The sequence below is a fragment of the Piliocolobus tephrosceles genome, chromosome 3 (genome assembly GCF_002776525.5).
Source record: "Piliocolobus tephrosceles isolate RC106 chromosome 3, ASM277652v3, whole genome shotgun sequence".
Lineage (NCBI taxonomy): Eukaryota > Metazoa > Chordata > Mammalia > Primates > Cercopithecidae > Piliocolobus > Piliocolobus tephrosceles.
In genome coordinates this window covers 177,835,085-177,856,672 of record NC_045436.1, presented here as the reverse complement: position 1 = coordinate 177,856,672, position 21,588 = coordinate 177,835,085, and the positions used below count along the sequence as shown (strand labels likewise).

Genomic DNA, 21,588 nt, shown 5'->3' with positions numbered 1-21,588 from the left:
TCTATACCACCTGTAGTTTCTTTGGAAGAGTAGTAGCTGTCCCTTAGTAAGGAGTGTGGGTGGGGATTTAGGAAGGCAGAAAAGTAGCTAATTTTCTTTTGTCCCTAGACATTCCCATAAGATAGCTATATGTAAGTGTCTTGCTGTGAAAAGGAGTAACATCCTGTAATGATGAAAACTCAGCTTCCGCAAGCATCCCCAGTTGGTCACTAATGTCTCATTCAGCTTTGCCAACAAAGGGTGTCTTCCTTTTGTGGGGGGTTAGGGGCAATTAAAACATTGCCACTATTTGCTTTGGGCTAGAGTTGCATTCTTAAGGCAGCTGAAAACCAAATGCAAATCCAGACATATTTTCCCATTGGCACCCCTTAGCAAAGGAGAGATTTGTTCCCAAGGTGAGGAGAGTCGATTGGAAGCCAAGTATGAAATAAAACTCAGGTGAATTGCACCTCTGTCTGAGTCATGTATTTTAAGGGAAGGCTATGGTTACTTTTTCTTCTTGCCCTTGTCCCCTCTTGTGCATAGTTTGGGCGTCTGGGTTGAATAGAGTAAAAAATGCTCTGGATAACATGTGCGTGGGGCCGAGTTGCTCCCTCACAGCCTGCTCCCCCGGGCACTGCTGGCCCTGTGCTTGGCCCCTGACAGATGCCCCTCCCTGCCCAAAACCCCCTCCCTGACTCTGCCTCCACTGGCAGCAGCCTCCTGGTGGTTCCTGTTCACCTCCTTGTGACCTTCCTCTGTCTGTGTGATCTGGGCTCCTCAGAAAATCCAAGACCTGGAGGCCACACTGTACACAGCGCTGCAGCAGGAGCCGGGGCGGAGGGCCGGTGAGGCACTGAGCGAGGGCCAGCGGGAGGACCTGCAGGCTGCTGTGGAAAAGGTGCGCAGGCAGATCCTCAGGCAGAGCCGCGAGTTCGACAGCCAGATCCTGCGGGAGCGCATGGAGCTGCTGCAGCAGGCCCAGCAGGTAGGCATCAACAGCTGCTGTGCCCACAGCACCCCCAGCATCCCTGTCGTCCTGTGTGCACCTTGGCACCCTGATGGACCCCTGAGTGCCCCAGGCTCTTTCCAGGGAGAGTTGGTGGTAAAGCAAGTTTCTAAGAAGCAAGATTTCATAGATGCCCGTCATAACTCCCTGTGACGGGGCAAGACATTCTACAGAGCAAACGCTGAAACATTCATCCAAACCAAGTGCCTTCTCCCTCAGCCCTCCTCCTCCGGCAACTGCACGCTGTTTCCAGGTCAGATGCTGGTCACGGGGAGGCATCAGCTGAACAGTTTGCTTTTTAAAATTGCTGCCTTTTGTGATGGCGGCTCATTTGAGGATTGGGCCTTCCAGCTTCCATCGAGGTCTGAAAACCTCAGTGTCTTCCAAGGTTTGATGTTGCATGTGAGTTTCATGTGCTACTGAGCACACGGGGAGCTGGGGGCTTCATGACTCCTGATTGACCATGAAGGGAAAGAAGTAGCAGCATGCAGAGCATTTGTTGGGCGCTCACCGTGTGTTGGGCAGTGGCTCCCTGCACTGCAGACCCCTTATCTCAGGGACCCTACGGGTGGGCACTAGGATGTCCACTTTCCAGACAAGAGAACTGAAGCTCAGGGAGGTTAGCTCATGTGCCTGAAGGTCACCCAGATAGTAAGGATCTGGATTACTGGCGGGGAGGTATGTCACAGAAAGAAAAAAGAAGGGGGATGTGGTCAGAGAGAGAGAGAGAGAAAGAATTTGACTTACTTTACGGAACTAACTCATGCAACTGTAGATAAAGATCGGCAAGTTCACAATCTGCAGGGCACGCCAGAGCCCCAGGGAAGAGCTGTTGCAGTTCAAGCCTGAAGGCCATTTGCTAGCAGCATGCCCCTCTCCTCAGGGAGCTCCGTCTTTCTCTCAAGGCCTTCAAGTGATTGAATGAACCCCACCACATGCATTATGGAGGCTCATCTGCTTTACTCAAAGTCTACTGATTTAGATGTTTATCTCATCTAAAAAAGACCTCCACAGAAACATCTAGTTTGTTTGTTTTTTGAAATGGAGTCTCACGCTTATCATCCAGGCTGGAGTGCAGTGGCACGATCTCAGCTCCCTGCAACCTCCACCTCCCAGGTCAAGCAATTCTCCTGCCTCAGACTCCTGAGTAGCTGGGATTACAGGCACCCGCCACCACACCTGGCTAATTTTTGTATTCTTAGTGGAGATGGGGTTTCTCCATGTTGGCCAGGCTGATCTCAAACTCCTGACCTTAAGTGACCCACCCACCTAGGCCTCCCAAAGTGCCATGATTATAGGCGTGAGCCACCATGCCCGGCAACATCTAGAATACTTGACCAAATACTGGGTACCATGGCCTAGCCAAGTTAACATACAATCAATCATCATCACCATCAAAGGGAAAGGGGATTCTGGGCAGCAGAGCAGCATGGTGTGGGTCAGCTTAGGGCAGCACAGAAGCTGAAAACAGACACTGGGACCAGACGGCCTGGCTCTGAACTCGCTCTCCCACTTAGTTGTGTGGCCTTGGACAAATTATTTAACCTCTCTGGGCCTCAATGTCTTCCTCATGGGGATGATGACAATGCCTGTCTCACTGGGGCATGGTAAGGTTTAGGTAATTATTACTTGTAAACTGCTCTCAATAAGTGCAGACCACTGTGGATTCTTGCTGAGTGTAGTCTGTGGGTGGAGGTAGCAGGAGCAGATGGGGAGTTAGGAGCCGGGTGCTGGCTTGTCTCTAAGGCCAAGCATTGTGCCTTCTTTTCAAGACTTGCTCACTGAGTATGCAGCAAATGAAGGAATTGATTTCGTGTTCAGGAGATCCTGCTCAAAGAACAGAGCGACATTTGTGTGTTTGAGCCAAGAAAAAAAAAAAAGATAGTTACCCCACTCAAGGATTCAAGTCTCATGGAATGTGCTGCTTTTGGTGGCCTAAGTCTGAAATGTATGATGGGTTAGAGAGCACACCGTAAAGATACAGGGCAATGCCACATTCCACTGTGACTCCTGGAAAAGCCCCCATGCTGCACATGCTGAGAAATGAACCCAGGATCTGGGTGATTTTTTTAAAAGCCAAAGAGCAAGCCATGGCAGTGTCTGCCTGCTGGGCAGTGGAGGACTCGCATCCCTTAAAGAAAAGAGTCATTTAAAACGCAAGTGTTTTGTGGTGTTTATGTAAGATCATACAGGACAAATAACTTCCTTTTAGCAAACTGTGTAGTCAATTGCATGGAGAAGCTTGAACAGTAGTTTGACCAGGGTTGATATTGCTTTTCCTTTATCTTTGGATCATTTTCAAATTAGTTGAGAATTCTGCTGAAGGTAATTCATAGACACTCCTTTCTCCCACTGAATATTGAAACTTCCCTGACCTCAGTTTTATTAAAATACAGTGATAGGCTGGGCACGGTGGCTCAAGCCTGTAATCCCAGCACTTTGGGAGGCCAAGACGGGTGGATCACAAGGTCAGGAGATCGAGACCATCCTGGCTAACATGGTGGAACCCCATCTGTACTAAAAAAACACTAAAAAAAAAACTAGCTGGGCGAGGTGGCGGGCACCTGTAGTCCCAGCTATTTAGGAGGCTGAGGCAGGAGAATGGCGTAAACCCGGGAGGCGGAGCTTGCAGTGAGCTGAGATCCAGCCACTGCACTCCAGCCTGGGCGAAAGAGCAAGACACCATCTCAAAAAAAAAAAAAAAACAGTGATATGTACATATAAGCTGAAGTCAATACATTTATTCAACAATACATTGCTCTGAGGCTGTAATGGGATAAGATATGCAAACCAATTCACCTGGTACATGGTAGGTGTTCAGTGAAAGAGGACTCTGTGTTATAACGCATGGATGTCAATACCCAAGGTAGTGTGCTGCCCCCTGGCCACTCAGCATAGTTCATGGACCAGGGACATTGGCCTGATGCTGAGGCCTGCTAGAAATGCAAGATCTCAGGCCCCACCCCAGGCCTATGGAATCAGATTCCACATTTAAGAAGATCCCATGGTGATTTCTGTGCAACTTCAAGTTGTCAAACCTTGTCTTATAGACGCATGGCTGTGAGTTCTAGGGGGATATAAGGGTCTTGTTACTTTTTTGGTTTAGTAAGAAAATGAGTTATTATTCCTTCCCTTCCCCCATCACCCTGTCTCCCTCCTCTAGCACACCAGGCAGGAGAATCCAGTACCTACCTCATCCCTGCTTTGAGTTCAGCTCCAGAACGGTCGGCAAGGCTTAACGTTTGCTGGCCTCAGCTTCTTCATCTGTACTATGGGTAGTTGTGAGTGGCTGCACCTCTAGGCATTGCCTTGAGGCTCCGGTGTGGTTCTGCAGGTGGAAAAGCTTGGCCAAACTCTCCCAATGTAACTGTTGATGCCATGATGTGTGCCGACTCTCGCTCCCCTTTTCCGTGTAGTGTTGCACGCGTGTAGTAGCAACGGGAGCCCGGAGCCCCCAGCCAGTAGCCCGGAGCCTTCAAACTTAGGAGTGCCTCTGTTTTACTGGATGCTTCCTTTAACAGGTCTTCCTGGAAGTGGGTGGTCTAGGTATGACTCCAGGGCAGAGGGGAGACTTTCCAGCCAGCCCCAGTGGCCACATGGTGCTGGGGAAATGAGATGCTGCTGCTTCTGGCTTCCATTCAACAACTATGCGTAGAGCACCCACCCCATGCCAGGCACAGTGCTGCCTGTTGGGAGTGGAACAGTGGACAAAGTCCTGCTTCCATGGAGAGGATGTTCTTAGATTCTGGGGAGGGGAAACAAGCAAGACTCGAATAAATGCTGAAGATGTCAGAAACAGGCAGAGGCTAAAATGGTGTGAGGAGGTGAGCCAGGCAGCCACCTGGCAGAGAGAACAGCAAGTACAAAGCCCCTGAGGCGGGAACAGTTGACTGTGGTTGAGGAAATGCTTTATGTTTTCTAACAGCTGCAATTTTCAAAAGTAGTACCCTGTGTATAGGATTTTACAGAGAAACTACCACCCTGAAACAGTGGTTGTAAGGAGCATCATTAAAACACCTGTTTGAAAACAGATGTTTGGCTACCTAATTAAGTCTTCAAACCGGCTTGAACAGATGGAGAGATGAAGGCACAGAGACAAAACAGCTGGATGAAGGTCAGCCAGCCACAAAGTGACCCTTCCAGGCCAGGCCTGTCCTGAGTCCACTGCCAGAGCCCTGGTCTCCACACTGCATGACCCACTGAGGGTTCACTATTCATGTTTTGTGATTCTTTGCTAGTTACTATCATTTGATAATCTCCAGAAATCTGGTATTTTCAAAAGAGTATTGCAAAACCTACATTTTTTTTCCAAAGGGAAGTAATTCAAACCTGCATTACCGTGATTTTTTTCCCCTCCAGGAACATAAAAATTAATGTTTTAAAGTTTATATATGAAAAGCTATGATGTAGCATTAGAAGCCACAGGCTCTCGGGTCAGACAGATTTTTGTTCAAATCCTGTCCCTAGTTATGATGTAACCTGAGGCAAGTTAGTTCACCTCTGTGAGTTTCAATTTTCTTGTCTGTAGAATGGGTACAATCAACGCACACGTCTTGAAGTGTTGTGGTCAATGGAGAATTTATCTAAAGTGCTCACAAAGTAAGCACTCAAGGAATATCAGCTAACATTTGCTGCACTTGGCCTTTCTAACCCAACCTAGTCATTATCATGTCTTCTGTCATCTTTATATTTATAATAGTCCCTAATACTCATGTATTCAACACAGGCGACATGACATAGTACAGCCAGGTGCTCTGGTAACACTCACCCCACTTCTGATCTGGCCCAAGCACTGGCTGCCTGCTTCAACCATGGACAGACCCTCCCAGTCTCCCAGTTTGCTGTGGACATTACCATTGTATTTCACCTGGAATCCGGCCCACAGGGTACAGTGATGTCCCCTGCCCGGCCCCAGCTGAAATTGGCATTTTCCAGCCCTGTTAACTCAGAGGAAAAGAGGACGTGAAAACATCCATTAGTGGATGGCACCTTTCCCAACAGAATGATTCTGAGCTTTTGTGAAAGGTTCTGCCTGAGTGAAGGTTGGAGTGAAGCCACTGGTGTAAATTCACTTTGTCCTGACCCTCTCTGAGGGTTCAGTAGCACTGGTTTCACTTCCTAGCCACAGTCGGCCTGCAGAGACATCTGCTGGGACAATTCACGATGGTAATGCCCTCTCCATTCTCTCTTTTTCTGCCGAAGCCGTCCTAACACACAGCACCACCACAGCACCTCCCCTGAAACCCTCACTGGCTCCCTAGTGCCCAGAATACAAAGTCTGGGTTGCTTAGTCTGACCTTCGAAGCCCTCTAGAGCCCCTTCCAACTGCCACAGCTGCATCGTCCACCTCTCTCAAAGATGCCCCTGCTGGCCGTCATGGCACTGTGTTTTGTTCTGTTTTATTTTGTTTTGTTTTGAGTTGTTCTAACATTCGTGTACCAAGCACTGTTCTAGGTGCTGGGGCAATATTCCAGCCCAGGGAGACAGGGTGGCGCTAACACACAGAAGGCGCTCAATAGATGTTGGTTGAATGAAACGCACATGAGTCCTATGAAGACAGGTCATCGATGCCATTTTTCACGAGAGAGCAGAGTGAGGCTCAGAGAAGGCAAGCAACTTGTCCAAGGTCACACAGCCAGGAAGCAACAGAGCTCAGCTGCGAACCCAGGTCATCAGATCAGGAAACTCTTACCCACTGCTCCTTCTGGCCTCCCACACTCTGATGAGAGAGTGTTTCCTAAGCATGAATGTCAAGACAGATTAGAATGACAGCCAGGTTCTCAGGCTGATTTGTAAAGCCCAGAAGTTGTTCCTGGGGGATTCTCAGAAGTTGTTTGGAAACTGTAAAGCCGGACATTAGATTACAAAGCCTTGTCCTACAGATCCCATTTCGCCCTCCGAGTCCCAGAGTCCCACACAGATATTACAGCAGAGGGTTCCAGACACAGACAGATCATGTCACTCACCCAGAGCCCGACAGCTGCTACGTTTGGGGCTCAGAATTCAAGCCAGGTTCAGGCCGCATGCCCGCTTACTCAGCAGCTCCTCGGCCGCCCTGCATATGAGGCAGTTGCCGGGAAACCCCTGCCCCTGCCAGACTGAGGTCACACCATTCCCTTAGGGTGGGAGAGAGCAGAAAATTACCGCTTGTAAAAAATAACTTACAGAGTGCTCAATGCCAAGCTCTGCTCTAAACACTTGGTACAATTTTGCTTGTTAAATCCTTAGATGTGGGCCATCTATAGATAAGGACACCAGGCCTCAGGGAGGCGGAATAACTGCCCGAGGTCACAGATCTGAGAGAATCATTTTTTTTTCTCTGACTCCTTCATGGAAGCCCTTCTGTTTGGCTGCCCCTGTGATCATCCTGAAATCAAAAGCTCATCATGTCCCTGCTTAGAACCCGTCACTGGCTCCCCATGGCAACCCCAAAGCTGTGAGCACCTCATCGGGACATGGGTCATTCCAGACCCTCCGAGCTCTGTCCCCGACCCCCCACCTCAGGCCCCTTGGCCTCCTGCATGTGCCATTCCCTCCTCCTGGAATTCCCTTCCCCTCCTGTGCATCTGGTGAACTATCATAGGTCCCTGCTGGGTTCCACGTCTCCTCCAGCCCACAACTCAATCCCTCACCCCTCACCCTCCTCACGCCTCTTTATTTATTTTTTTATTGAGATGGAGTCTCGCTGTGTCACCCAGGCTGGAGTGCAATGGCATGATCTCGGCTCACTGCAACCTCCGCCTCCCAGATTCAAGCGATTCTCCTGTCTCAGCTTCCCCACAGGAGCACACCGCCATGCCCGGCTCATTGTTGTATTTTTAGTAGACGCATTTCACCATGTTGGTCAGGCTGGTCTTGAACTCCTGACCTCAGGTGATCCACGTGCCTCAGCCTCCAAAAGTGCTAGGATTACAGGCTTGAGCCACTGCGCCTGGCCCCTCTTGGTTTTCTTGATGGCGTTTGTGTTCATCTGATGCCCCTTCTATTTAATTGTATGCTGCTATTGTCTGAACCATAATTGGACTATAAGGGGAGAGACTTTGTCTTTCTCCCCAGGACTGAAACAGGCCCAGGCATATGGAGCCCTATTTACTGAGTGACTAAATGTGCCCACAGCGGTGGTTCTCAAAGCAGGGGCCCTGGACCATCCACGTCCTCATCACCCGGGAGCTTGCTGGACTGCACCTTTCACTCAGGCCCCACCCCAGCCAGGCTGAGTCAGAAGCTCTGTGGGCGGAGCTTGGCAATCTGCATTTAAGTAGGCTCTCTGGGTGATGCTGACACAGGCTGGAGAACCACTGCCCTACAGAATGCGAGACGACTTCTCTGGGCCTGAATAAAGGCCTGTGGTGACCCCACTTTTAATTTTTGCTGGTTGGAATCGTCCACCCTTCCACCTCCCAGCATTGTCTCAGTGCATGAGGTCTGTATCCCATTCAGGGTGGACAAGGGGCAGCAGCCCACTGGCAGAGTTGCCCCAGAGGTACCCACCTTGGTGGGGCCCTTGATGGGGCGGAAGCCCTGTGCGCACATGAAGAACTGGAAACGGGGGAGTTCACGGGGGAGTTCACCAGATTTCCTTGGTGGAGACGCTGTGTGGGACGGGAAGGAATGATCGGTAAACCACCCAGGGAATTAATTCTGCAGGTGCAGCGCCAAGGAAGGTGACCAAGGGTCCCGGTTTGTCCAGGACTGAGGGATTTCCTAGGACTCACACCAGGAAAGTCCTGGGCAAACCGGATCTGTTGGTCACCATGGTACCACGTGCTGAGTGCGATTCTAAGAGGGTAGGGTGGATGCTGGTGCAGTGGCTCCCACCAACACCTCCTCTGCCCTTCTCCCTTCCTCCCCCCAGCCCCCAGGCTGCAGCTAAATAAATCTTGGACAAGTATGTGACTTGGTGTCACACCCCACCCATGCCCTTTATTAGCTGCTCAGGGCGCCTACATGTTTTGGCCCAGTCTCGATGTTTTATTTTCAAAAGATCCCCTCTTAAGAATGTGTACTGTGTAATTCTACTTCCACAAACTTCTAGAACAGAAACGATCCGTTATTAGCGATAGAAGTCAGAACAGAATTCCTTCGCAGGGCTGGAATTGAGCCGGGGGGCCAAGGCCTTCTGGGAGCTGGGACGCTCTCTGTCTTGCTTTGGGCGGTAGTGACAGAGGCTTGTGCGCGTATCAGAGCTCACCAAGCTGCCCACTGTGTTTGTATCCTTTACGGCTTCTGTGCTAGACCACAATAAAAAATAAAAACAGAGGTTTTAAACCTGGAAAATGTACTTTTTCTGACACATAGCCTGGTGTATTTCAGAGAATCCGAGAACTGGAGGACAAACTGGAGTTTCAGAAGCGGCACCTGAAAGAACTGGAGGAAAAGGTAGGTGACTGCAGCTCACACTGAACCCAGGTTTCTTTCCATGAAATGTTAGCGCGGAATCATTTTATTTCATAATGTCCAAAGCACAGACTCTGTCTCCAGCCCTCCTTTCTCTACCCTTCTTCTCCCAAATCAGCACTTCATGGAAATCGGTAGTTCCTCAAAATTCCTTCCTGGTAAAGGCATTTCCTTCTCAATGGCTGTCAAAAATTCTGCAGGCCGAGCCAACTCTGTGTGTCTTTTTCACAAAAGCCTTTCCCCAGAATCCCTCCCCTGCTGTGTCACTAGGAAAGAGGTGAAGCATGTTAGCCCGCTGAGCTCAGTGGCATCCCCCTAACCACAGACACAGGTTCTCCTCCAGGGACTCATTCATTTTTAAATACCTTCTATATGCCCCAAACCAGTTGCATGGTCCTGGAAGACGCAGCCTCTCCCATCCCAGAGGACGTGAGGCTGGCCTCTCACTGGGCTTTGGGTATGTTCTACCAGCCCATTTACCATGATGCCCATTTTATGGGTGAGGAAACTGAGGCAGGGATAGATTAGGACACCTGTCCATGGTCCTGCAGCTAGGAAGGGATGGCTGGGGTCTCCGTGGATGTCATAGCCATCCCACCCTGCCCCTCCATATGACATTGGTCCAGACACACACATGAGTCTTGCTCAGGACACACGCAAAGCAGCTTTATCATGGCATTGCCCTTCATCTTCTTCCACCTGATGGCTGTGAATCCTTGAGGACAGGGTCTACGTGGTGTTCATCTGATTCAAGACATTTCTTGCCGCAGGGTAGGGCATCATCAAATGTTTGTGGATGAGTAAGCAAATGATCCTAGATGAGTACAGAAAAATAATAATTGCCTATTTAGTGTCACAGAGGTAAGTTCACGTGTGGCAACAAGATGGAGGGCTGCTGAAGATGGAGGAGGCCTGGGGGCCGGCATGCCTTTGCCTGAAGAGGGGTTCCCACCTGAATCTCAAAGGTCAAGGTGGGATCAGCTTGGGAAGAGGACGTAGAAAGGGCATCTCTGGGCTGCATGTGTCTGAGGCCGGCCTTGTGAGGCAGGAAGCTGACTCATTTCAGGGACAAACCAGGGCAGAAGTCTCTGGAAGGCAGATTCCGGGGCTGTCCAAAAATGGGATGACAGCCTTTCTGTAGAGTCAGTCCTGTAGAGAATCAAATCATGTGCCCAGAGAGATGGGACAGCTCTGAAGATTTCACCTCTGTTTCAGATGCTTCCTCTCCCTTCTTTCATGAGAGTCGGCTCCATGCAGATGAAATCACCTTCCCATCTCTGCTGGAGGCGTAGGGCCGTGCCAGGTCGCAAGTGGACTGAGGATCTGTGCACAGGGGTGGGGGCAGGGCTCGCCTGCCAGTTCCCTGGTGACCCTCATGGGAACCCCAGTTTTAGCTGATTCCTAGAGTCCCCATCTGCCAGATGCCCACCCCCACCAGCCTTCCAAGGATATTTTGAGAACTCAAGGGAGTCTCAAGTATGACTGAATTTAAGAATTGCTTGAGGCATGAGCTGGCTTTGCAGATAGATGAGCCTGGGCTCTCCTCTGGTCTTGCCCAGGTGGGCCCAGAGAGCCTGGGAAATTCAGCCCTCTGCCCCAGGCCTTGGTGTTCTCATGTGCTGCCAGGAATGGTGCTCTGTCTCTGAGGGTGGATGTAGGGATGAAATTAGGTTGAGGATATGAAAGTTCGCAGCCCAGGGCCCAGGCAAGGCATGTGGACTGGCAACACCAGTTCTTCCTATCTCCTAGGTAGTTCTACCACTTCTGTTGGTAAAATGCGTCACAGAGCCAGATATGATAAAAGAAAGGCTTAAAACATGCCCAAGGTCATCCTTGCTGATTAAAATGTTAAAAGTCAAGTGCAATGAGCACACACTTAAAATAACACGCACTATATCCTCAGCAGTGAGAATACCTGGGAAATGTTGGACTCCTCTTTCTGGCTCTGCTTTGACTGTTTTCTCAAAGCCAGTGTTTGGGGACTGGTCTGTCTCCTTTTGCCGCAGAAGGGAGTCGTGGAGACTGGCATGTAGAGCAGGAGGGACTGGCCAGGATGGACGCCTGATGAGGCCTGTAGGGCTGGAAATCTTCCAAGATGCCTCATGCCACCTTCATTTCCTTATAGGCATTGGGGCCTGTGACTGTGGAAATAGCTCCAACCACCACTATCCCTGGCTCATCAGTCCCTTCGTCATTGCCAGAAACTCTTTCCTGCCACACCCCACTGGAGGGTCTTAATGAATCCTTCCCTCTCCCCAGGCCTCAGTTTCCCCATGTGGAAGATGAAGGGCTGGGTGATTCCCAAGGCCCCTTCTATCTCTGACTTTCAATGATCCTATACCTTGTTTAGAAGTTGATGGCTGTTAGTTTGGACTTTTCCAATAGATAATATAAGGAGATATTACCTTGTTTTGGGGGGAAAAAAGACCAATCAAGGATTATTTTCAAAAGCCCCAGCTGATGTTCAGATATGTTTCACCTAATGACTTGCAACTTCTTTTGAACAAAGCAAGTCCTGAAAAGGGTAAGAAAAGAATTCTACTTTTAAGTCGACAAGTTTAATTTTTCCTCCTGTTAAGACCATTTTTCCCTGATTTTTTTTTCTCTGTAAGTAAACTAATCAAATGGCATGAAAGATTTTAAACAGTGGTTCTCTTGGAAGAAAGAACCCTGGCAAAGTTGGTGTAGGGCCGGGGTGTCTTTGACTTCCCTGGGCCACATTGGAAGAAATTTGTCTTGGGCCACACATACATTACACTAACACTAACAATAGCTGGTGAGCTAAAAAAAATTGCAAAAAAAAAATTCATAATGTTTTAAGGAAGTTTACATTTGTGCTGGGCCACATTCAAAGCTGCCCTGAGTCACATGGGGCCTGTGGGTAGAGGGCTGGGCAAGTGTGGCGTAGGGGAAAGGGCTCTACTGGTTTGTAAGTTGGACTGGGTGACCTTGAGTGGAATTTACCCTGATCTTTGATGCACACATCATGCCCCCGTCTCTTGGTGGGAGCCACTGACCATGACCATTGGCTGGGCCTTCGTCTATTTATACTGGCCTGCCCACGTTCTGCATGAAGTCCACATCACAGCACCAAAAAGACCTGTCCCGGTCCAGAGTGTCCATCTCCCCTGTCTGAGTTAGCCGCCTGTTTGGGGAGGGGGTCGGGATAACCCACCCTGAGTGTGAAAGGCCCCAGGATGCGTTTCCCAGGGGAGATCAGTTCCTAAAGCCTGTTTACTTCCCATTTCTCTTTCCCAACCCAACAACTCAGTGTCATAATTCTGGTAAAATGCTGTCATTGAGTTCCATACTACATATCTTACATCTGTTTTCTTTTCTTTTTCTTCTCTTTTCCTCATTTTCTTTTGGTATTATTTTATAGTTTTTGTTCCTTTTTTTGTTTTTCTCACTAGCATTCATTCTGTGGCCTTGATGACTTCAGTGAGCCAAGACCTCGGGTTGGTATCCTTTCCTTTTCGCAGATGAAAATGATGATTTTCTAAAACAGGAGGAGTCCTCCTCCCAGTCCCTGACTGTCACATTCCCTGAGAGATGAGGCACCGTGGAAGGTGGCCTTGTGCTGGATGCCTCAGCTCATGGGTCTGGGCCACCGGGGGAGACCCGGCCTGAGGAGGGGGATCAGGGAGGCTCACTGTGAATAAGAATCTCCTCTGTGGAGTTTCATCCACAAAGAGGGACTCTGTTTTATTCTAAAGGTTCTCTCCAGTTTGGCTTCAGTCCCTGGTGCTCTCTGTTGCCGTGTGGACCAGTAAGTCCTCTGTAGAGTCCAGGGTCTTTGGCTTCCAGGTTCAAGGGCTGCAGGAGCAGGAGGTTGCTGGACAAATGGCTCATGGGCCCAGACTGCCACTTACGTGCAAAATGCCCAGGGTGCCCATGTAAGCCACCCAGCTCCCTCTCATCCCTGTCCTGTGGTGGATTTTGACACCTGTGCCATGCTCAGGGACCTCTGGAACAAGGCCACCTCAGCATCTGGTCCTCCTCTGACCACTGAGCCCTGTGTGTCTCCAGGACCCAGCTCCCACCCTAGACACCTGGACCCTTGCACATTCTCCCTGAGAGTGACAATTTCAGAGCCAGGGGCTGCCAGGACCCATAGACTCTAGAGTTCTGTCTTTGAATCCAGCCCAGGCTGAGGGCCCCCTGGGTTCCAGGGATACCTACAGCACCCACCAGGTAGCTACCTGGACCCCTTGGGCTGAGCTCCGAGGCCGGGGCCCTGCCTCATGTCCTCATGGGCGTCCCTGAGGCTGACCCCAGTCCACAAAGGCTTTGGTCTGGTACCTTCTGTACCCAAGTATCTGGGACAGTGCTGGACACATGGTCGATATTCATTCAATGTTTATGGACTGAGTAAAGGAAGGATCTCAGGTCTGAGAGGACATCTGACACTCAGTCCCATCTGATCAGAGGGGGGGTGGCCACAGGGAGTGGGTGGGTGTTGGGGGATGGGTGATCTGATCCTGCTGCTGCTGCTGCTTCTCCTGGGTTGTGGGGGAAGGTCCCTCAGGGCTCAGCTGGGGTGTTCATGACAGCAGTGGGGGGAGGGGGCAGATAAAGCCAAGGGATCCTCCAGTCATTTTAACCCTTGGTTCTTGTGTCGTTTCAAATTATGTTTTAATCTTTCAGGATAGAAAAAGAGTTTATGGAATAAACTGAGTCCCTACGGCAACCCCAACCCCACTCAAACCAAATTCAACAGCGAAACAAGCTATTCAAAGTCCAGAGACTGCAAACAGAATTTATGTATATTTGACAGTAGCTTTAAGGGGAAGCCTTTGGACGCATGGCTGGGTCCTGGCCAGCCCAAGCCGTAAGGACTCTGCAGGGACGATGGGGATTTTGTCAAACTTGGAGCCACATCCATGTCCCAGCTCTGGCACCTTGAAGGCCCAAGGGGGCAGAGACCTGAATGCCAGGAAACTAAGTGCAATTACCAGAAACCAAGGGATCGGCAGCCACTGCACTGTCTAGGGACAGGCCCGAGTCCTCATCCCCACGCTAGATGCCGCCCCAGGCCACAGTGTGCGTGTCCAGCTGGACCCAGGTGGGTGCCGTCTCTGCCCTGTGTACATAAATCTCCACGAACCGTGCTGTGTTCGTCCCAGAGTTTGTCTGCCGGCGCGACTTGCAAGTGTCCTTGTAATGTGAACCCCAGTTCAAGTCCTGGTCAGCAAAACCTCTGAATCTGTTCACAGCTGGATTTAGCGGCTGGTAGCCAGAGAGAGAGGGCAGGACTCTGCTGAGGAGCTGGAGCCTTGCCCATCATGGAGGAGCCGACCCCAGGGACCTCAGATTTCGGAGGGGAGGCCGAGGGCTCTGTCGCTCTTGTGGGTGTGACACGGCAAAAGTCTCAGAGCATGACTATCCCTGGGACCAGGTGGACTGAGGACTGAGAGAGCAGACATGACCACCAAGCAGGCCACACTCGGGCCTGTGTTGCACCTTGGTCGTAATTTGCAAGGGGCTGCCAAGGAGGAGACGCTGGAGCACCTGCAGGAACTAGGTTATTTCCACAGTGGCCCTGAGACCAGGTCCTGCTGTCACCACTGTGGGGAGGAAGTGAGCTCTTCCTGCCTTGGGAGGCCACCCATGGATGGAGCCAGGGGAGCTGTCAGGGTGTTGGAGGCCTCGCTGGAGAGCAGATGGAGTGGGGCAGCTACAGAGAGTCAGACATCAGCTGAGGATGGTCAGCCCAGGAGGAAATTCCCCAAGTTCCTTTCCGATGATGTTCCTGTTGTCGTTCTAGGCTGGGTGGGGTGGGGGCATCTCCAGAAGAAGCCACCTGCTCACAGGATGCCTCTCCCAAACTTCTGCACTGGAAGATGTTTGGAATTAGAATAGATGAAGTGAAACAGAAGACTGAATGTGATGAGGAGGCTGGCTGTGTCTGCATGGGAAAAGCCAGCTGAAGGCCAGGCCGGGTCATGCGTAGCTGGTTGCAGGTGGACAGGCTCAGGCCCTACTCATCAGGTGGAAGGAGCAGGTCTGTGGTCTCTGGTGAGAAGGACCTTTGGACAAAAGGGAAACGACTGAAATTTAGGCGATTGAGGGAACTCATGGGGTGAGGGCGACAGAAGAGCTAGAAGTTCTCAGAAGACCAGATCCATGGATGGAGAAGGACACGGTGCCCTGCACAGAAAGGGCCCTGCCAGCTGGGGAGCACTGCTCACACCACATCCCAGGATCCATCTCTAAGCAGAAATGCACCAGGATGGCCCAGCATTACTCATTCTCTTTTGAAATCAAAACCCCAAAGCACCCACTAGCTCAGCCTCCATAACTTACCAACACTTGGTGAAACACAAACAAACTGATGTTGGTTGAAAACATAGGCATCCTAGCAGCCCAGGGGGCGATGGGAGAGTGGGATCGCACAGTGAGTGAAAACAAAGGCACGCCTACTCTTTCCGGCCGGGAAGCACAGGATGCACTGCTGTGCTAACTTCTGCGGGCAGAAGTCTAGGGGCACCCATGGGTCTCTGGAATGTCGGTCCAGCACTCTTGCAGCCACTGCAGGAGCGCAGTCCTCACGCCTGCCTGTCCCCATCCTTCAGCGGGTGAAGGGCAGTGTCTGTGTTTGCTGGGCTCTCCCACTGAGATCATGTGACCGAAATGGCCTTGGCTTTGAAGTCAGACCCATTTGTCCCTGCCAGCCTGGCCTCTTCCTGCTACAGACACTGGCAATGTCCTTGCCGCTCTGAGGAATGGTGGTGATAGTTCCCATGTGAGGCCTTGGGAGAGGTCTGAGCTGGAGGGTTAGACCCGCAGGCTCCCGCAGGCCACCGTGGCTGCTGGTGGGAGACATAGCATCCTCTGTTCTCTCCTTGGGAGTTGTCCTCAGAGGAGTCCATACAGCCGGCCCGGGACCAGGACCTGTTCTCTTTGGCCCTCCAGGAGGCAGTGCAGGATGAAGCATGAGGCTCACACTGGTAGGTATGGGGTTTCCCTGCAGAGAAATCCAGAGTCCCTGTTAGGAACCAGTATTTCTTGTCACAGTCCCAGCCATGGCTTCCCGGCTCCCTGCTAGGCACAGTCCTGGCTGCTAGGACCCCAGTGTTCAGGAAGCCTCGGAGTTGTGCTGCGCCCCAGTGCACTCACCCTTCATCCACAGCCCTGTGCACAGGTCAGGCACATCTGCCAGGGCTTTGAATGTTGTTGTCTAGTAACACGTATGTGATTTCCAGGGTAGCAGAGTTACAAAGTCTGGGGAACCCAAGGTCACCTCCTCAGGTAGAAAGGAGAAGTGTGGCTCCACACCGTAGCATAGCCCTCCCCACGGGCCAGCTGGGAGGTTCAGCGGATGAGCCAGCCCTGAATGTTCCTGGCACAGAGATGTCTGTGGTGCAAACACAGGTTTCTACTTCCCTCTCTTACACCCCAATCCTCTGTAGGCCAAAGGCGACCAGGGAGGAGCTGGGGCAGAGAAGTCAAGGGGTCAGACTGCGTTCTGTCACCACCACTCTGGCAGCCTCCTGCGGGCTGAGGAGCCAAGGCTGAGGCTGAGGCCAGGAGACCAGTTATGCAGGGACAAGCCGGGCTGATTTGTCCAGGACGGCGGGGGATTCTGGGAACACAGGACTTCCTGTTTTAAAATGGAGGAGGTTCTGGGCAAACTGGGAGGTCATTACCCCATGGGTGTGAGGCTTTTCTCACCGAACCCCACTTCCCTTCTGGGTCTGCAGTTGGCCACAAGTGTTTTGGCTGAAGCGCAGTGCACGTGCCGAGCAACTTAGGTGAAATGGGCTTTGTATTTCACACGGATGCCCTGAGAGTCGGCTCACGCTCAAGGGTGTGAAATCCTACACAGCCTGCCCCCAGCTCGGTGCTGGGCCCTGAGGGGAGGGGAGGAATACAAACATGTGGGTGGGCGGGCTTCTCCCCCCAGTCAGGGGCAAGGCTCACCCTGGCTGGTTGCATGCCCCGCTTTAGCTGCGGCTTCCCTATCCTTCCCAAGCAAATTCAACATCTGCCCCCATCCATTGCTCCTCTATCCGCCGGGAGCGTCCAGGACTATGGACGCTCCCGCGTCTTCCTCGCCAGCCGTAACCCCTCTGTAACCAGTAGCAGTCCTGCCTGACACTCCCAGGACAAACAATGGCCAGTTTGATATTGGTTATTTTCTGACATTTAAACAGGGTTTGCCAGGGGTCTGCCAAATTGGGTGGGAAATGGCAAATATGCCATTGTGGGGCCCTCTTCCCTCCTGCCCCGCCTGGTTGTCTAGACTCCTAGGGCCTTTTGTGGGGACTCCTAGGGCCTTCTGTAGGGCCCTTCTCTACGCCCCAGATTCCAGCTCTGAAGTAGGGTGGAGCCCAGGTCTTCACGCGGCCAGACCTCCTTATTTCAAGGGCTGTTGTTCCAGTAGAAACGGGGACTCTTGATTTTTTCCATAGCCTGTGTTCTCCCTGTTACCACCCTCAGTCTCAGGGAACCTCCCCAAGGATCCCAAGGGGTCAGAACCCTACATCCTTACATCTGCACATCAATCTGTCCCCTTCTCCTGCCCAGGCCCTGTCACTTCTGAGGGGCCTGCAGGCTTAGATCTCCACCCCAGGCTACCACAGAGGTTGGTAAACCATAGGCAGGCCACGATTTTCTCTGTTCGACCTTCTTCTTCCCCCAAGAGCCTCCGTCACTTACCTAAAAAACTTGAGAACACTTCCCTGGAGAGGCCCTGCCTGCTTCACTGTCCTTAGGCGAGAAGGAAGGACGGGCCCTCCCTCAGGGCTGCTCCCAAGGAAGGGCTGGAACACCTCCTCCTCCTTGGTGGGCCTGGGGTAATCTTTCAGTCTCTTGCTGCTGCCTTCAGCTGTCACTCAATCCTCTTGCTCTGAATTGGCTCCTGCTGGCTGAGGTTCCTTGGGGCTCATGGTGCAGTGCAGATACAGGACCAACCACCACCCCCCGCCACCTCCCCAGAGCTCAGTTAGTCACCACCACAGCAGGGAGCGGGGACTGCTGTCAGTTTCATCTTGCAGGGGGCCAAGTCACTTGCCTAGGATCATGTGGCAAGTAGGCTTGAAAGCTGGACACGGCTGGACGGTGTTGCGTCTCCCCCCACCCAGCAGACAGCATGCTGTATTTAGTGTGTGCCGGGTGCTCTGCTGAGGGCTTTGCAGGGATTGACTCATTTATTCCTCAACAGCTCTTCACTTAGGCACGATTTTCACCCTCCTTTTTTTTTGAGAAGTTAAGTAATTTGTCCAAAATCACATCTGAGAAGCGACGGAGACAGGCCTGGAACCTAGGCAGCCTGGTCCCAGCGCCTGGGATCTGAGTGGCTCCACTGCACCCCTGCCCCCCGCCTCTGACCGCCCCAGGTCCACTGAAACCCCTTGTGGCCACCAAGACATTGGCCACTGTTGGGAAAATATGATTAAAGACAAAAGCTTCTCCCAGCGCAGGAAACCTCATCACAAAGAAAAGAAAAAAAAGGTTTTATTATTGAATAAGCATTAAACCAAGATATGAGATGCATTACAGGCAACCCACTGAGAGATTGCAAAGACAGAAAGAAGTTTCACCCTTTTGTAGAGCCAGGCAGGCACAATCCACGCACACATTCTCTCACCCTCATCCCTACGGAAAAGGACTTGATAGCGTCATTGTTTCACATGGTTCATCCTAAACTCACCTGGCAACTGGGGCAACCCTCTGTGTTCATTAATTTGTTTGATACAAAGGAGAAAAAAACGTCTCCTGCACCTGGGTTCCACCCTTCTGTCACTTTCTGTGACAGGTTTTGCATCTTGGAGCCAGGCGCCTGCCCAATTAGGCTCCTTCCTCCAACTGAACACTAGGGGCGCTGTTTTCCTTGGAATTTACATCCCAAAGAGGCGGTGCCCAGGTCCTTCAGGAAAACATTCTCGGGTCATACAGCTGGCAAAAGGCTTATTTCGCTTTCTCCAGCCAGTGCGACAGAGCGAGACTCCGCCTCAAAAAAAAAAAAAAAAGAAAGAAAGAAAGAACTTACAAATTTTCTAAAGTAAAGGCTCTAAGAAATGGGAGGGGGGACGTTTCTTATTTTTAACAGGGTTAGGGGAAGCCTCTTATTTTCTGTTTGTCTTGGTCCTGACGCCTCTTTGCACCAGGCCTGGCCGGTGGTGCTGCCTCCTCCTACAGGTTCAGCTGCCTCCATCTTGCTCCTGCAAACCCCAGAGTGCTCGATCCTCAAAATGACATTTGACCAGGCACCTCCCTTCTCCCAGGGGCCCACAGAAACGCCAGAGTCCTTGAGTGCCTGTAAAAGGATGGCACCCAGCCTCCTCTGTCCTCACTCCCCACTTCCTCCTTCTGTGTGTCCACCGGGCCAGCTCAGTCTGGTCCTCCCGTTCCCTTCACCTGTCCTGCCTCTCTGTGCAGGGCAGTGGCCTGAGGATGCTCCCCACCTGGGGGAGTCCCCTCCCCACCTCTCTCTGCTGTCATCCCCCATTCCTCCTACGATCTCTTCAGCCTGGGGCTCCCTCCCCCTCCTCCGGGTGCCCAAAGGATGCATTTGCTCCTGTTTTGGGGTCTTGTTGCTCACCTATTACTGTATCTCCTGTGTTAGAACGCACACTCTCTAGTTTGGGAGTCAGATCCATATTTGAATCCTGACTCTGCTACTTCCCATCCCACCTGTGGGGCCCAGATAAGCTCCTTCACCTTCCAGAGCCTCCATCGGACCATCTGTATAATGGTCGTGTTAACGCCTACCTCATAGGGTCACCAGGAGAATTAAACTAGGTAAGGCAGGAGAGGCCCCCGGCCCTGGTGCAGACGGCATCCAGGGCAGCATAAATTTCCCATCCTCTTCCCCTAGCAAACTCTAGGTCCTTGAAAAGTATGTGCTGTACTCAGAGAGGAGGTGTGCAACTTTATTCATTATGTGGTAAAAGATGAGCTTCATTGACTACTGGGCATCTCTAACATCTGACGGCCTTACCTGGAGATCTTATTTTTCCTCTCTGTGTTCATCACTAGGCATTTCATCTCATGTGATTTTTCTGCAACTTTTTCTTGCTTTGCGTGAGTTCTGGCATGCTGACTTGTAAAACGAGAGGCTTTCATTCATATTGTATGATGCTTGTGCAGATGAAACCCAAGTCACCCACTCATGAATAATCCACCTGTTCTTGCCCTTCTCAAAGGATATTCTCCTGAACAATCTGAAGTCACAACCACCACCTTGAAATCTCCAGGAAGTCAATGTTGCAAACTCACTTAATTTTATTAGTAAGTCTTGCCCCATGAAATATTTGCGAGATGGAGCCAACAGCTAAGGGACGGACTGAGAAGAGTTTCAGCTATGTCATCAGAGCCCCCGGCAGTGAGGGGCTCGACATAATGAACGTTGATGTGAAGATGGACACATCCTGGATATTCCAGGACATGGAAGATAGTGCTGAGGAGCAGGCACGTCTTCAGGAAGAAGCAGCTGGTGGCCCAGACGTGGATACGGGGGCCCTCAGGAGGCAGCTGGAGTCCTCCCAGCAGAAGCTGTCAGCAGCGGTGGACAAGTACATGACATCAGAGTCCGGGCTGAGAAGCAGGTAGCGATGCCATTTTGATCTCTCTGTGTGTATTTCACAAACCCCAGGGCCATCAGAGTGTGTCACCATGGTGTGTTGAATCACACCACACAGTTGGGGAAACCGCCTCTCCAAAGGCACGTAACCTGCCCACGCAGTCACTTGCCTTGTGCTTCTCCCGCCCTCCTCCTTTGGCTCTGTACCTGCAGGTGAGGCTGCCTGGGCTCCTCTGCTCAAAAGCTTCCATTTAGGTGCAGCCAACAGGAGGCCCTGAAATGGAGGGAGGCAGGGAGAAGCCAGGTCTTCTCCCTCTCTTCTGCTCTGGGTGACTGTTCCATGAAAGGGTCATATGTACAAAGTGACCCGGAAGTACAGAAGGAACTGAGAAACCAAAGAAAGAGGCGGACAAATCCAGTTTGTCAGTTTGGGGTGATTTTTTTAGGGGAACTTGCAGACAGAAGCATGATTTTAGGCAGCTGCCAGACAAATAGATGTCCATGCAGCAAACCTTCCACCCGGAACCCAGGGCTTATATCCTGGGGAAAAAGCATATGTGCTCTGGAAGGCTTGCATAGGTGGCTACAGGAATCACAGCCTATGGTTTCTGCAACAACAGGGGTTGTTTTGGAGGAAACTCACAATGAATAGGTGTTTCTACGTAAAGAGAACTAC

At 51.3% G+C, this 21,588-nt stretch overlaps 2 protein-coding genes across 3 annotated transcripts in view; both read left to right on the top strand.

Moving 5' to 3' along the window:
* JAKMIP1 (janus kinase and microtubule interacting protein 1) overlaps nt 1–20,592 on the top strand; it is a 183,546-nt gene extending 162,954 nt beyond the window's left edge. The window contains exons 19-22 of the mRNA XM_023206885.1: nt 764–967; nt 9,302–9,367; nt 12,799–12,843; nt 20,536–20,592. Coding sequence (XP_023062653.1) covers nt 764–967; nt 9,302–9,367; nt 12,799–12,843; nt 20,536–20,577 — 357 coding nt within the window. The 3' untranslated portion in view covers nt 20,578–20,592. The remainder of the gene's footprint in view (nt 1–763; nt 968–9,301; nt 9,368–12,798; nt 12,844–20,535) is intronic.
* Nucleotides 20,593–20,633: 41 nt separating this feature from the next.
* C3H4orf50 (chromosome 3 C4orf50 homolog) overlaps nt 20,634–21,588 on the top strand; it is a 60,730-nt gene continuing 59,775 nt past the window's right edge. For both annotated transcript variants that reach the window (XM_026455646.1, XM_026455645.1), the window contains exon 1: nt 20,634–20,937. In XM_026455646.1, coding sequence (XP_026311431.1) covers nt 20,651–20,937 — 287 coding nt within the window. In that variant the 5' untranslated portion in view covers nt 20,634–20,650. The remainder of the gene's footprint in view (nt 20,938–21,588) is intronic.